The 12048-nt window shown below is 40.4% G+C and overlaps 1 protein-coding gene across 1 annotated transcript; it reads right to left on the reverse strand.

The window, feature by feature from the left end:
• Nucleotides 1-804: 804 nt before the first annotated feature.
• LOC120104408 (3-dehydroquinate synthase, chloroplastic-like) lies at nucleotides 805-7672 on the reverse strand. Its single transcript, XM_039115488.3, has 8 exons — nucleotides 7158-7672; nucleotides 6909-7059; nucleotides 6648-6815; nucleotides 6334-6560; nucleotides 4662-4785; nucleotides 1547-1609; nucleotides 1325-1468; nucleotides 805-1250 (listed from the first exon to the last, which is right to left on the reverse strand). Exons 1-8 carry the CDS (start codon nucleotides 7487-7489, stop codon nucleotides 1119-1121), a joined length of 1341 nt encoding a protein of 446 aa, XP_038971416.3. The 5' UTR covers nucleotides 7490-7672; the 3' UTR covers nucleotides 805-1118.
• Nucleotides 7673-12048: the final 4376 nt, after the last annotated feature.

Consider the following 12048-nt stretch of genomic DNA (forward strand, 5'->3'; position numbering starts at 1 on the left):
TTTAATGCCAACCCACTGCAGTTACGTTATCGATGTTTGCAAGTTATAGTGACAATTGGAGAAAGATCACTTAAGAAGTTTGTTGGAGACATGTTCCTATGACAGAAGTTTGATGGAGACATGTTCCTCTGACAAAGCTGAAAACAGCATTTTCAGAAAGCTCCAAATTGAAGCTTCCCCCCAAAAGCTGTTTTCAGCTTCCCGCAAAAGCTGAAACATCTTTTCAGAAATTTTACCAAACATCATTTTTTATCTAAAAGTACTTTTAGAATGTCAGAAAGTACTTTTTTGGCCCGCTAAAAGCTCTCCTAAACAGAGCCTTAGTTTTTGTTGTAAATGTCAACCTCCATTCTGATAATATAAAGAATTAATCAAAACAAGAAACTCAATTTCAAACATTATATTGGCAAAATCCGAACACGAAAAACTAGGTTAAACAAGATTTATAAATTCACAGGAACCAAACTATGAGATCTTATACCTAACTCTATGGAGGGAATTTCATGAACTGATGACAATGAGAGGAATTTTGATTCTGCATTGATCTCGCCCTTGTGAAAAGCTAATCACATTAGCCAAACATGTTCTATCTGTTGCAAACTCTTGCATTACCAAGGAAAGGTGACTCCTTGATCCTCAGGAGGCAGCTCCCTCTCATTGAAAGCACGAATCTCAGCAGCTTCCCCTCCTTTCATTTTCAAAAGTTCCAAACCGCACTTAAAGTCGGCGAGGAAATGCGACAGAATTAATAAATAGACCTTGCCAAAAGAACAGCATACAAATCAGAGGCGTTATTCCAAATAATTCGAAGGAACCCACTCAAGCTTTGCACTGAATTCAGAACATTGTGCGTACCTCCGAAACAATAACTTGTCACTCGCATCTTTTAGAATAAGATGAGAAGAATAAATGCGTAAATGACATGTTTGTACTGTATTCCTGATCATGTTTGTACACAAAGAACTTAAGACGACTTCACGGCTAAAAGCTTCAGCTCTTGGTCACTCGCATCTTTTAGAATAAGATGAGAAGAATAAATGCGTAAATGACATGTTTGTACTGTATTCCTGATCATGTTTGTACTCAAAGAACTTAAGACGACTTCACAGCTAAAAGCTTCAGCTCTTGCAGAAGGCATGAAGAGTGTCATCAAGGGCCTTCCTGTCGTAATCGCCGGTGAAAACACAGTTGCCCAGAGGACCTTTAAGAAGGATGAGCCTTAGCAATCCATCAGCCACCTTTTTATCAACCTACAATCTCAATGGTTCCAAAGTTTAGCATCAAGAATTGCCGGAAGAAATGGAGAGGAGAATGTAACACTTACAGCCATAGCAGTTCTAAACTTCTCCACTGTCATCATCTCAGGTGGTTCTGTTGGAAGCTTAGCCTTCTGTAGGATGTCAAGGACCCGCTTTACAATTGTACCATCAATCCAGCCTAGACGACGGGACATGTCAACTGCCATCACCTATAAAAATCATAAATATTAATTTGCAATAATCGATTTACAATAAATGTAAGAAACAAAGAGCGTTGGCTCTATCACCATTCCAGCTGCAACAGCTTCACCATGGAGCCACTGTCCATAGCCAAAGCCTGTCTCAATAGCCTGAAATGAAAAGTGTCAACGTGAGAATGTCATGCATATAATAAATAATCACTTGCAAGTTGCATATTATGGAAAGGAATGAATGTTAAGAACAAGCAGATTTAAAAACAAAAAAAAAATGAAGGTGAGGAACTTTGTTAAATAGAAGAATAATGATTTCTTAGTCACATGTGGTCAGTAAACCTTCAAAAGAAAAGGACAATTGAAGTTGCTGAATTTTGAATAATTAAGAAAAAATGTCCCAGATATTTTGGTCGGTAGGAACATATGGTCTTCCACAACCCCTAAAAAGAAGATATGTACATTTTTTTGAATAAAAGTCATAACTTAGAATTTCAATCTGCACCACGAAGAGCTTGCTTTAAAGTTTAAACTGATAGATCTGGTGAGATGGACTAAAAAAATAGACGACCACGAGGTGATATGGTTACTTTCAAACTAATAGCTAACACAAACAGCCCTCGTGTAACACAGAAATCTCAATATAGTTAACTGCCACAGCTAAAGTATAACACTCATGTTGCTTCCTTTACAGCTGGCACCATAGTTACCAAACTGAGCAAGAGGAAAATTATATATCAGCGATATACATTTAAACAGTGACATTTGTGCTACCAAACAATCCTTCATTAAACATTGACACACCCTACCAAGTTCATAGTAAGGCATGCCCGTACGTGCTTCTCCACTTTGCTCAACCTATTCTAATTCCATAAGATACAGTTTTATCTACTAAATGTAGGGCTGGAAGTGGGCTCGGGCCGGCCCGAAGCCCATCGGGTCAGGCCGCCCGCGGGCCGGGCTATGGGCTAGGGCCAATGCATTTCGGGCCGGGCTCGGGCTGAATAATTAAGCCCATTTCTATTTCGGGCCGGGCTCGGGTATCTCATTGGCCCGGCCCGGGCCCGACCCAAGCCCGCGCCCATACTCAGCCCGAACGCGGCCCATACTCAGCCCGAACGCGTTTGCATTTCGTTTAAAACCACTCTAAAAAATGTTTGCAGATGGTCTTCATTTTTTACTTGGGATGTTACCAGGAGTGAATACTCTAGCACAAGTTCTTTCGTTTGCTGGTTGCTTCCCTGTCAGCATTCCATGTCCCTGTTGGCAGATGGTTCACATCTTAAGTTTTTTTTATTCTAATACATTGCAGGAGGAGTGCGCAAAAAACCAGAAACTCCGAAGCTTGACTTGTATATAGTTCTCGCAGATTCATCTCCTTGGGTAATCGAAATATGTTTTTTTTTATTTCACCCCATTCCCTGATAAGTTTTGCAGTTTCTGGATTGATAATACGAATCAAGTGTATTTAGCTTTTGGAATGAAGGGGACACCTTTGTTGTATTGTATATTTCAAATTTACAGAACTGTATCAAGAGTACCAAGATTCTGTTGGTGGCATCATCCCTGTGCTCTGATGCTTCAAATTCATGTGCGAAGTGAGATTATTCATAGCTGTTAAGCACAAGATGCAAGTACTTTTAGCCACCTAGTGTGTCAGGTTTCCGAATTTATTGCAGGTTGGTGGACAAGAATTTAAGACACAGCAACTGGCAATAGGTCCATTCAATTTGTTGGGGTTTGGTAAAGAGCCTTATCTTCTAGGTTGATAGTCTCATGCGTTGTTTGAGGTCCTGGCTTCCCTATGTTACTCAAACGGGCCGGCCCAGGTTAGGGCCCAACTGGGCCGGCCCAAATGGGCTCGGGCCGGGCTCGGGCCGGGCTCAGGCCAGGCTCGGGCCTTGTTTCTTAAAAATTTTTCGGGCCCCGGCCCGGCCCGAAGCCCGGAAAAAAAATTAGGGCCGGGCTTGGGTAGGGGTTTGGCCCGACCCGGCCCGGCCCACTTCCAGCCCTAACTAAATGACACAATAAATGGAAACAGAATAACAGGGAGTCTCCTATCTTTACCCCATTCAAGTTTTGCACAAAAAAATCCATACCATATATGCTTTTATTAAAATAGTTTAACATCCTTGTACCGGATGGCTTTTCCATAATTTGATATAGACCAAGAAAATTAGGGCTGCTTCAGGTTTATTTGCAGATGAAAAATAAGATTTGTCTTCAGTTATAATAATTAACTCTGTTTTCTACCAAGAGTGACAGTAATTAACAGCAAACTGAAAATAAAGGCAACATAAATAAGTAAAGAAGAAGAAAGGGTGATCAAGAGAATACACAATATAGAGAATAAGATATAGAAGGGCCCGTGCTCCTTGTTCTTTTTTGGCTAAAAACTTCAAATACCATCTCCAACTCAAGATTCCATTAACTTTATTTATAGACTCCTTTAGCTAGCAATTCCTTCCTAATCTGAAGTTATTATAGGTCCCAGCTAAAAACTTCAAATATCATCCTCCAACTCGAGATTCCATTAACTTTATTTATAGACTCCTTTGGCTAGCAATTCCTTCGTAGTCTGAAGTTATTATAGGTCCCAGATATAACTCAAATTAAGAAAGAACTAGCCATCTAAGGACTGACCAAATCATAACTAGAATGGAGAATAGGATAAAGAAGGGCCCGTGCTCCTTGTTCTTCTTTTTTCACTAAAAACCTTCAAATACCATCTTCCAACTCAAGATTCCATTAACTTTATTTATAGACTCCTATAGCTAGCAATTCCTTCCTCACCTGAAGTTATTATAGGTCCCAGCTATAACTCAAACTAGGACCAGCTTTTTGTTTCTCTGGGTCACATCATGGTACCTATTGAAAATAATTATTCCCTGCAAGCTTTTCCAAAAATTAGTAACTATCCGCCGCATGGTAGTAAAATGTACTACCTAAACAATGGCTCAAACTTCAAGTTTCTTTGATGAGTAAGCCCTTGCTTCTCTGCTGTAATTAGCTGAACATCTTAACCAACATATGTTGTAAAAATTGGACTTGTTAACTGGAAATAGGATTTAACATGACTAATTATGTTCTGAAGATGGAAATTTAGCACATGTATTTACATATGAAGAGCCAGAGACAAGATTAGCATAAAGTGAATAAGTATCAGAAACAAAAAATCATATACAAAATTGGTGGCAAACTAAACACTCACATGACCAAATGTATGACCCAAGTTCAAGGTTGCCCGCAGCCCACTTTCCTTCTCATCCAATGCAATGACCTCAGCTTTGTTTTCACATGATCGCTTGATAGCATATGCTAAGGCACTTGGGTCCCTGCAATAATCACATATACAAATAGATGAGGTTCATTTTTGATGAAAATCTAAAATGGAATCACTTAAAAGTCTAGTTATGCCACATAACCCTTTTCCGACCTTTCTAATTTTGTTGATTGTGTAATGCTGAAACACTTAAAAAGTGATGAAAACCGAACCTACCAAAAAACTTCACAATGGCTAGGGCTAGTGGAAAAGATACTTAGATTTTATGGTGTCAAGCTAAAGCAAGCAAGATATGCTAAAATTCATCTTACTTGGTCTACAACAGTTAAAGAAAATACAACTTTGACAACTTTATTGTCACAAGTTTCACAACAAATGTGATAGATATGCAAGATTTGACTGGTTGCAAGGGATGAAATTGGAAATTCTCAAAACTGAGCAAAATAGTTATATTGGTAACTAAAGATGTGTTGTAATGTGATATCATCCTGTGAAGGCTAACTTGTGAAAATGCTCCTGATTGGCAGAGTGGATACTCAATGGCTATCCTAGTTTGTTTGCCAATTTATTTCACAAGTTTTTTGGAGCTTAAAAAGGTGGTTTTAGATAGTATTAAAAAGATTAAGGAAGATTATTGACAATAACCGCATATCTATCAAACAAGTTAGGCTTCCTACAAGATCTTTAAAGGTTAAGCATTTGGTGTTTTTGGAGTTAAGAGCTTTCAATAATGCCTTATTGGAGAACTGTCACTGAAAGGTTTATTTATTATGGCAAACAAGCATGGTATTTGGTCACCCCTGAATTCTACATGTGGTATCTAAGAAGTACAAGGGAGTCGAGGGACCCAACTATGTCCAATGGATTAACTGTTTTAGAGAAGACTCTGTTGAAGTTTGATATCTATTACAGAAAAATTTGAACTTTGTTTGCAGATATTTTTTTTGGGTCACTTCCGAAATTTTGTTTGATGTGTACTGCTTTACATGAGCATGTCCTAGATTATCACATGCTCTGTGGTCATAGCTCCTGATATTGACTGGTCTGAATAATGTTCAAAATGGTGATTATGGTATGTGAGCACTTCAGAAACTAGAGATTGGTTATAAAGGTTTTGTTGTTCGCGTCTCTTTCATCAACAAAGATCAAAGTAGTATAGAGATGTATGGTAAAATGTAATTCAAGCAGAGCCAGATTGGGCAAAGTCACAAGTATTGCATTTCAAGGACTTGGAAGTAGTTTGTTGATATTTTAATTATCTCGGACAACACATTGAAACAAGTTGATATAGAAAGTGAACATGCTAACCATGACAGCAATACAAAGAAGTTGTAAAGGAGTAGCATAGTCCCCTAAGTAAATTTCTCATGATGGGATTATCTTTGTTTTTGTTGTTTGCACTCTATCCTTTTGACTGTAACATTGTATGTGAATTCTCATTTCTTGATCGAGTCTCTTTACCAGATAAAATAAATAAAAGGTACCAAGAAAAATGTAATATTGGAGATAAGTAAGCACCTATCTAAAAATATTTTACCTTATTCTAGTTTGCAAGAACTACTACTCATCTGCAATAAAGATAATATATTTATAATCACACCTTCCTAACAGTCCCTGCATGTTCTTTTCTTGCCATTCAAAGAAATCTGCATCTCTAATGAGCCCATACTTCACAACTTCTGCTATACCCGAAGCCAGTTCCCGATCAGGTAATGTAATTAGAGTGTCGGTATCTATAAGTACAGATTGTGGTTGGTAGAAGGCGCCAATCAAGTTTTTCCCCAGTGGATGGTTTATTCCAGTTTTCCCCCCAACTGATGAATCCACCTAAATTATACAAGCATCAATTTTCCTTAATAATCTCCACTTAAGAGTAAATGATTACTTCAACATGAAAACTAAATCCCCGAGTACCTGAGCCATTAGAGTAGTTGGAATCTGAATGAAATTAACACCACGAAGAAAGGCAGCAGCAGCAAACCCACACATATCACCGATGACTCCACCACCCAGTGCCACAAAGGTACAACGCCGATCCATCCTAGACTCTATGGCCTTATCAAAGATCTTCATCAATGTTTCCTGGACGAAACTCAACCAATAACTGGTTTACAATAATTCAAACACAATTGAAAGGATCAAAGAAAAAATAACTGGTTTTTCTGAATGACCAACCATGTCCTTGTATGCTTCTCCGTCAGGTAAAATCACGCTCTCAACGGAAACATTCGAATTCCCATGAGTCAACGCTTTGATAACTTTGTCAAGATACAGTGGTGCAATCGTAGTGTTAGTTACCACCAGAACCCTCTTCCCGTGAACATGCCTAAATTGAAGGAAAAAATCCCAAGAAATCATGTAAGAAAACAATAATCCAGGAAACGGAAACAGACGAAAGACGGGATTTTTAAGGGAGATGGGTACCTCTGGAGAAGATCGGGTTCGTCAAGCAGGCCGGAGCCGATGTAGATAGGGTAGCTCCGGTTCCCAAGATCGACCTCCACGATCGTGGAAACTCTGGAATCCGCCTTCTGCGGCGTCCCTTCCACCACCGGCGCGGCGCTCTCGGACATCGTGGAGCGATTCGGAGCGGACCGGAGGGAGACCGACAGCGACGCGAGGGAGGGGAAGTCAAGGCTGCGACGGCGGATGGAGAAGACGGCACGGTGGCCGGAGACCAAGCCGGAGAGGCGGGGACCGGAGAGCTTGGGGGAGGAGAGGAGAGAGGAGCGGATTGAAGATGTGGAGGCCGCCATGGATTAGGGTTACGGTTAGGTTTAGAGTTAGGGTCAGGGCTTGGAAGCGACGAGGGGCGAAGTGTTTGTCACTGGCCTCCGCCGTCGTCGACCCCCGCTTGCTTTGCTCCTTAGCTGGGCGGGGGTTGTTGAGGCTAGGCGGGGGTTGTTGGGGTGGAGGGGTGGTAAGTGAGGCGTATGGAAGCGTCAGAAGATTCCGCACGTGCCGCGAATGGCTATATTACATGTGCATGTAAAAATTAAAATAATACTAATACTAATACTAATAATAATAAAATTCTAAGCCCCTTCCTACTCTCTATCTATTTAATTATTGTAATATTAATTTTACATTTTTCACATTATTGCATTATGGCCCACCCTCCTCTCAATTAGGGTTAGAGCTCCCGGTGGTGCTTACTTATCAGTTGATGTGAATGTAGCTCATAAGAAGTGCCTACTTATTAGCTGACGTGGAAATAATTAAATACTATGGATATGCCATTACCATTACCTCCATGAACAAACTCTAACTTTAAACCCATCCCCTCCCCTAACCCTACACAGCCAAGATGGCCAATTAGCCATAGCCAAGCCCCTTTTTCTCCGTCACCTCATTTTCCCCAGAGTGCTCAATATTTTTGTTGCAGGTGTTGGAGTCGTGTGCGAACCTTGGCCTCTCGCTAGTCCGTCAGAAGAACCTGCATGCTGACTTGTGAGCATGCCAGAACCTCTCGAGGACATCGATCATAAGAGAAGGCCTGAGATTTCCTCCATGTTTCGATTTGAGGCAAAGAGGTCCTCGATCACTTTGCTAACCCTCCCTCCACCTTCTTTAGATCTTCCGACTTCGAGCCCTTCTTCATGGAATCTGAATCAAATGGGCAGGTCCTCACCATAATCCATGTCGGATTTAGAGAAGGTGGTGGAAGTGGAGAAGGATTTATGGTTTAGGAACAACATTGTAGAAGTCATGGCAAACAAAAGGAGGACCCCAAGAGAGGCACATCGGCTCTTCTTCTCCTCCTCACATTTTGGCTTCTCTCGAGGGTCTCAAAGGTGGAGGGCATGGATCGAAAGTTGAGAGGATAGCAAATCCATCAGGGATAGCGGCGAAGCAGAGGAGGACATGGCGGAGGCAGCGAGGTTGGTGGTTTCTTAGGAGGGGAGCCATTTGGTTGCCATTGATAGGGGAGGAGCGAAGGATGACAGGGGCAGCAACGGCCAAGGGGACGGTGGTGGCGAAGGCAACGGCCGAGGGTTTGGCGGTGAGGGATGTATGGCCATCTTAGGAAGGAGGGTTGGGGGTTAGGGTTAGGGTTTGGGGGTAGATTTTATTTGTAGGGGTAATAGTGATAGTAGATGACCTAATTACCTCAACATCATCTAATTACCTCCATGTCAGCTGATAAGTAGGCACTTTTGATAAATTATGTCCATGTCAGTTGACAAGTAGACATTGCAGCATATGATGCGTGAGTGTGCCATGAACTGTAAAACCCTAGAGTAGAGGTTGCCCCTTTGTAAACCGGGAATGAATAAAAGTTTTTTCCGGGTATAAAAGAGTTTTCAGTTCTGATTTATACTACGTAGCGTCGAGATCTGGGGAAAGGAAGGTTTTCCCTCCCCCGAATCCCCTCCCCTTCCAAGGGTTAGGGAACCCGAACCTCGTAAACTTAGGTTCGGAAACTTTCGGGATATCAGGGGATGAGATGGTTTAAGAAAGAGAGAGAAAAGAAGAGGAAACGTAGCGAAAGCCACTCAGTTGCTTGCTAAATCGAAGAGAGCAGAAGGCACCTCGCCTAACATTATAGGAGAAGGGGCTGAAACCACTCAAATCTTCTTTGTGAAATTGAAGAAGAAATGGGCGGGCAGCTTAGACTCTTTTCCGAAGAGAGCTCCAACCAATAGATGGTGATAACAAAATGGTGACCATGACTAGAGGAAGAATTGGACGGTCGAAAGCGGGTGTGAAAGAAAGACGTTGAAGAGGCATGGATGAAATCCCCATGAGAATTTGGAGGAGAATGGGACATATTGGGCGAAGACATATAATTGGGCGAAGGCCCCTTTTCTGGTAACCGGTGCCTCCTTGAATTGAGTCCCCTCCGGAGAGAAATGCCCCTGAGCAGGGATCATCCCTGGACTTGAATCAATGACTTAAGGCCTATTCTGGAAGATCTTATAGGCAGTAGCCCGGGCATTCCGCACCCGCGCAAGTAGGTGTGGACGAAGCGGAAGCGAGAATGTCGGCTTGAGTAACGCAAGCATTGGTGAGAATCCAATGCCCCGAAAACCTAAGGGTTCCTCCGCAAGGTTCGTCCACGGAGGGTCACCGTAGCAGAATCCTCCTCAAGGATGATGCAGTCCGCACCCAGCATTTGTCTCGTGTATGAGACACCCCTTTCATGCAGCTCTGACCTCGGCACCAGCGATGGACTGACTGAAGATATGCCGACCCTCGCCCTCCACTAGTCTGACATGCTGATCCGTGATGACGAAACAAAATGGAATCCGGCCCTTTACACTCCAAAGCTGAATGGAGTCGCAGAGCGGAAGAACAAAACAATCGTTTTTCTTCGGTTCATTTCAAAATACTTCAATTGGTACGCGCAAGAAATAGGCCAATACTCCAATTTGGAGGAGAATGGGACATATTGCAAAAATGTGAAAAATGCAAGTTTGATATTACGACAATTAAGCATGTATGATGATATTTACAAATTCATACGAAATGCAGGAGATTATTTTTTTAGCCAAAAAACAAACACACATAAACTCGTAATTTAGTGTCTTTGCTGTTCACTTTTTTGTTATGAAAGTTCTAAATATATAAGCTGCTTTTGGTTCGAAATAGAAGACAGAAATAGTAAAAATTATATCCATGAAAATAACTATTATTGCTATTTTTTTTTTTAAAAAAGTATCTTTTTTGAAATAACTTTGAGTACTAATTTTTTATTTGTGAAAAATAACTTTTCTTCCGGTATAGCTATGATAGCTTTCCTTCTGGCATAACTAGTTTCTTGATTATATCTTGTTTCCCAAATATTATTTAGTAGGCATAAAGCTTATTCCAAGCCTTACACTTGTTTCATACTTGAATCAAATATGATTATGATAAATATATATTAATTAGTCTTAGAAGAATGCTAGCTAGATTAATCACCATACCAATACTTAGTTCATCGATGCTATGCGAAAGTTAGCAATTGGCTGGACATATTTGGGATCTTGATCAAAACCACCAACTTCCTGACTACCATATTAGACTCATGAATAAGGCGATGAATAGATGGATGATATGTAATAATAGTCCTAATATCAATGCATATTATTTTATGCTTATCAATATATAATGGAAACACTCACTAACGTCCTTGGAAACATTCATCAAAATATTTGATTGCAACGTCATGTAAAAAAATTGCAGGATTAGCATTGAAAGAGGAAAAGTAAAGGATAGACATCAACAATCCTAAAAAGATCCTCCTCCTCTCTCCATTTGTACATATGTCTGTGATGTCCTAAAGGATAGTGACTTCTGGATCCAGCATCCAATGGCAATCAGTTGCAACTCTCACTTGATTTTGCCATTAGCCCCCCATTCACTCCATCCTGATTTACTATATTGATCTACGGCTCGCTACCTACTAAATCAACATCAGCAACGTTAAGTGCCCCATGCAAAGCTCCTCTATCCATTTCATGATTAATAGCACCACCTTCAATTAGTTGGATCTTGCCAGCTTTCAAGCTAATATCAAGTCAAAGTTTCATCCAACCTTGGTGATTATTAAACCAAGTTTAATCTAGCTCTCATTTGCACATGTTTGGCTTGTTAATGCTCTTAGATAGAATGGTGATCTGAACAACATATCGATCCATATCCAACCACAAACTTTCAGGCTCGCAAGTAATTAAGATTTTTTTTTTTTTTTTTTTTTTTTGTGAAGTAAGAATTGATATTCAAAGACCAATCAGCTACCTGCTGCTGGGAATCAAGCAAAACTTTTGAAGGATTCTAACAACATTAGCATTTGGGATTTATAAAGGAAAAAAGTAGAAGTGGTTAGTTTACGGTTGATTTTTTGTTGGAATATTGGTTGGAGAAGAATGAAAAAGTTTTGCTTGATATGTTCTTGATGTTTTGGAATCAATTGTTTTCGTCCTCAAGGGCTAGACCAGTTTGGTTTCTCATGTTCCAAAATTGACAATTATTTTTCAAGGAGCAAGGTGTTCTTACTGTTGCTTCTTAGTTTCTCCATTCTTCCTTCCTCTTCTTTTCCTCTTACTTCTTTGGTTCCTCTCCTGGCTTCTTTGTTTGTTTATTTCTCTTGCTCTTGTCCTCCATTAGTACTCTATTTATATTTTCATCCTCCATTATTTTGATGAAAGCAATTTGACCTGATTTATATTTTACCGGCAAACATTGATCTGTAAAAATTACGTCCAAGAAGGTTAAGTGGACGGAAGCTAAGAGTGACATGCCAGTAACATGGTACAAGGTATGAGGATATGATCTTTATCTCGTTGTAATTAATCAAGCAAATCATCAATGATTAACATAACTATTATGC

Source organism: Phoenix dactylifera, chromosome 10, assembly GCF_051530095.1.
Source record: "Phoenix dactylifera cultivar Ajwa chromosome 10, Ajwa_hap1_PhDact_Kaust_v1.1, whole genome shotgun sequence".
Classification (NCBI taxonomy): Eukaryota; Viridiplantae; Streptophyta; class Magnoliopsida; order Arecales; family Arecaceae; genus Phoenix; species Phoenix dactylifera.

Bases quoted from the DNA above. Each gene is read 5' to 3' on its own strand.
- LOC120104408 (XM_039115488.3), bottom strand. From the start codon at position 7,489: ATGGCGGCCTCCACATCTTCAATCCGCTCCTCTCTCCTCTCCTCCCCC. The intron at 7,060-7,157 runs GTACCCATCTCC...CCTTCAATTTAG, and splicing joins GAACCCGATCTTCTCCAGAG to GCATGTTCACGGGAAGAGGG. The intron at 6,561-6,647 runs GTACTCGGGGAT...TGTATAATTTAG, and splicing joins CAACTACTCTAATGGCTCAG to GTGGATTCATCAGTTGGGGG.